At 35.2% G+C, this 2,596-nt stretch overlaps 1 protein-coding gene and 1 long non-coding RNA gene across 2 annotated transcripts in view; one reads left to right on the top strand and one right to left on the bottom strand.

Moving 5' to 3' along the window:
* Positions 1 to 2,596, bottom strand: part of LOC102680813 (ubiquitin-conjugating enzyme E2 H) — a 35,633-nt gene that overhangs the window by 1,620 nt on the left and 31,417 nt on the right. Inside the window, exons 3-4 of the mRNA XM_006620758.2 lie at positions 336 to 503; positions 49 to 177 (exon numbers count right to left, since the gene is read on the bottom strand). Coding sequence (XP_006620821.1) covers positions 49 to 177; positions 336 to 503 — 297 coding nt within the window. The remainder of the gene's footprint in view (positions 1 to 48; positions 178 to 335; positions 504 to 2,596) is intronic.
* LOC116186252 overlaps positions 1 to 2,596 on the top strand; it is a 7,123-nt gene that overhangs the window by 1,804 nt on the left and 2,723 nt on the right. The window contains exon 2 of the long non-coding RNA XR_004151207.1: positions 2,223 to 2,230. This is a non-coding gene — a long non-coding RNA (uncharacterized LOC116186252). The remainder of the gene's footprint in view (positions 1 to 2,222; positions 2,231 to 2,596) is intronic.

Genomic DNA, 2,596 nt, shown 5'->3' with positions numbered 1-2,596 from the left:
AAAAAAAAAGTTTTTCTTTCGCGCTCAAAAAAAAAAAAAAATGCTCACCTGCTACTTTCTTCTTGTACTCCTCAGGTTTATGTAGATACATGGCCGCGGCGTCGCCATTTAAGGGGTCGATTGGATTAGGATATGTTAACAATTGGGGCAGGAAAGACTCGAATATATTCGACAAATCTGAAACAGTGAAGAGCAAGAAGAAAAGATTGATTGAGGATTAGAGAATTAGAGAATCGAGTTCGAGCTGCTATTTAATTGTAGAGAACAGAAGAGGTGATAGAGGGAGCACGAGGGATAATGGCTTAAATTTTCGTCAAGATTATGTAAATACGTACCGTAAAGGGCAGTCCAGGCCTGGTTTATTACGTCTAGACACACTGTGCCTGAGACCTCGTCAATGTTAGGGTGGTATACCTTGTTCATAAAGCCGATCGAAGGAGATTTGAAGGGATAGTGCTCGGGCAAGTGAACCCTCACCTTCCATATTCCACCCTCGTAAGGCGCTGTAACGTAATACAAGTACACGATATAATCAGTAACGAGCGTATACGAAATGTCAGTCTTTTGTGCAAGATAGATGATCAGAGGAAGAATATCGTTCTTCAGAATCGAAACAATTTTTCGTTTCTTAAAAATAACGCTCGAAGAATATTTTAAAGGGGAGTTTAATTCAATTAAATTGCATGCGAAATATCTTCTTGGAATACGTAAATCTCTTTTATCCAGAATGTTGTGTTTTTCTAAAATTTAGCTCGTGTAAACTTTCCATCAAAAATATTTATCACGGGCCAACTCGAGTTATCACTCGAGATATCGGAAATTATCTGCACGAATTAAAGTAAAGAAGTTATTCGGTCATGTTTTTGATTGTTGAAATTGCGAATACAGTTATCACTGATAATTCCAACTGGTGAAAAATCAAGTTCCATATCATCATAATTCGCGATAGATCGAGGAAACTGGAACATCGAACGGTACAATAGCGGAATATACGGCAAGAGGGAAAAGAAAATGGAAGGTTCCATTAAGGAGAATCCATCCAAGTTCAGGATACGAGACAAAATGTTTTGCTTATTCGAGAAATTCTTTTTTTTCTTTTTATCTGGAAGAGCTTTTCGTGTATCGAATAATGCGAATTCTTCCGACACTTTTGCTTAAGAAGGTATATATTTCTTCGAACTTAATGAAATTGAGATTATACCATTCGTAACCAAGTTCGAACAACTTTGTTGCTTAACGACGTACACACTGCTCCGAAAGCTCTGAACAAGTTTACGCGATATTCGATAATGGCGTAATTCTATTAACCCTTTTCCTAATGCTCCATCCGTCCAAAAGCGCAAATTGTTCCCCACGAAGATGTTCCTCGTGAGATGGAAGAAAAAGAGTTGGTTAAAAAGGAATCGATCAAAAATAAAATTATTTCGTTTACTTTTAAAGGAATTAATTTTTTAAGAATCGTTAAATTTTATTTTTCACAACAACTATTTTATCGTTGTAAAAAATAGTAAATATAATCTAAGTAAAATTTTTCATAGTGGAAATTGTTTCGCAATGAGAATGAAATGAGGCGAACGATAATCGGTTCGTTAGGAGCGAGATATATCAACGTTTTGTTCAAAATTTCTCGGAAAATTCGGTTCAAAGTATCGAATTATCCGCATCATTTAAATTCAAAACGAGAAAACGAGCGTGGCTCTCGTTAATTATTTGCGGGAAAGTGATTCAATGGCCATCGATAGATCGTACGTGGCGAATGAAACGCGACCACGAATAGCGGTCGATCGAAGAGAAGAGAGTTGACCGAGTGAAATTTATTTCGACGACGAGAAGGAAAACAAAACTTTCGACCATTGATTAAAATCAACGCTTTGGAAACGTTCGAAACGAGGGAAGTAGAAAGGGAGAGAAGAAAGATGAAAGGAAAAATGATGGAAAAGGAAAGAAGGGAAAGGGCGTCTTTCCTCATTCTTTCGGACAAAACTGGAACTCGAAACCATGGTGATGATGATCAATTAATCGTATAAACATTCGAGAGACAAACGAGAAGAGAAGATTTTGGGAAGATATTGAATGAATCGTAGTTGATCAAAGAGAGAATAAAATAAAAGAAAGAAAGGTGTATCGAGTGTAAAAGTATCGGTCTTAGTGTCGTGCAAGGTGACTTTGCGATCGAGGAAGGGATGAAGTTCTCATAAAAAATGCGCAAGTTAAAAATGGAGAATAAAAAGTTCTACATACGAAGCCTCGTGAAGCCTTCATAAGAAAATGGCTTTCTTAGATCGATGTATAATAACTAAAAGTCTATAAAGTAGATTTTTATATAAACTATCGCTTTTCTTTTAATTTCTTCAATATTGAAGCTCCAATCTTGTCTAATTATAAATGTAAATTTTTTTCGATTCGATTTTCAATTTTAATAATTTATCTATAATACCATATCTTTATCCAAATTATTTACTCGTTAGAACAAATTTCTGCAATTCGTATGAGAGAAAGTTAATATATAATTATTAATTTATTACATTCCCTGAAACTTTCCTACAAATAATATTTACAAATTTCTTATCTTCGATAGATGGTAAATTCTCGGATC

Source organism: Apis dorsata, unplaced genomic scaffold (genome assembly GCF_000469605.1).
Source record: "Apis dorsata unplaced genomic scaffold, Apis dorsata 1.3 scaffold_527, whole genome shotgun sequence".
Taxonomy (NCBI): Eukaryota; Metazoa; Arthropoda; class Insecta; order Hymenoptera; family Apidae; genus Apis; species Apis dorsata.
This window is presented reverse-complemented; position numbering and strand designations above follow the sequence as displayed.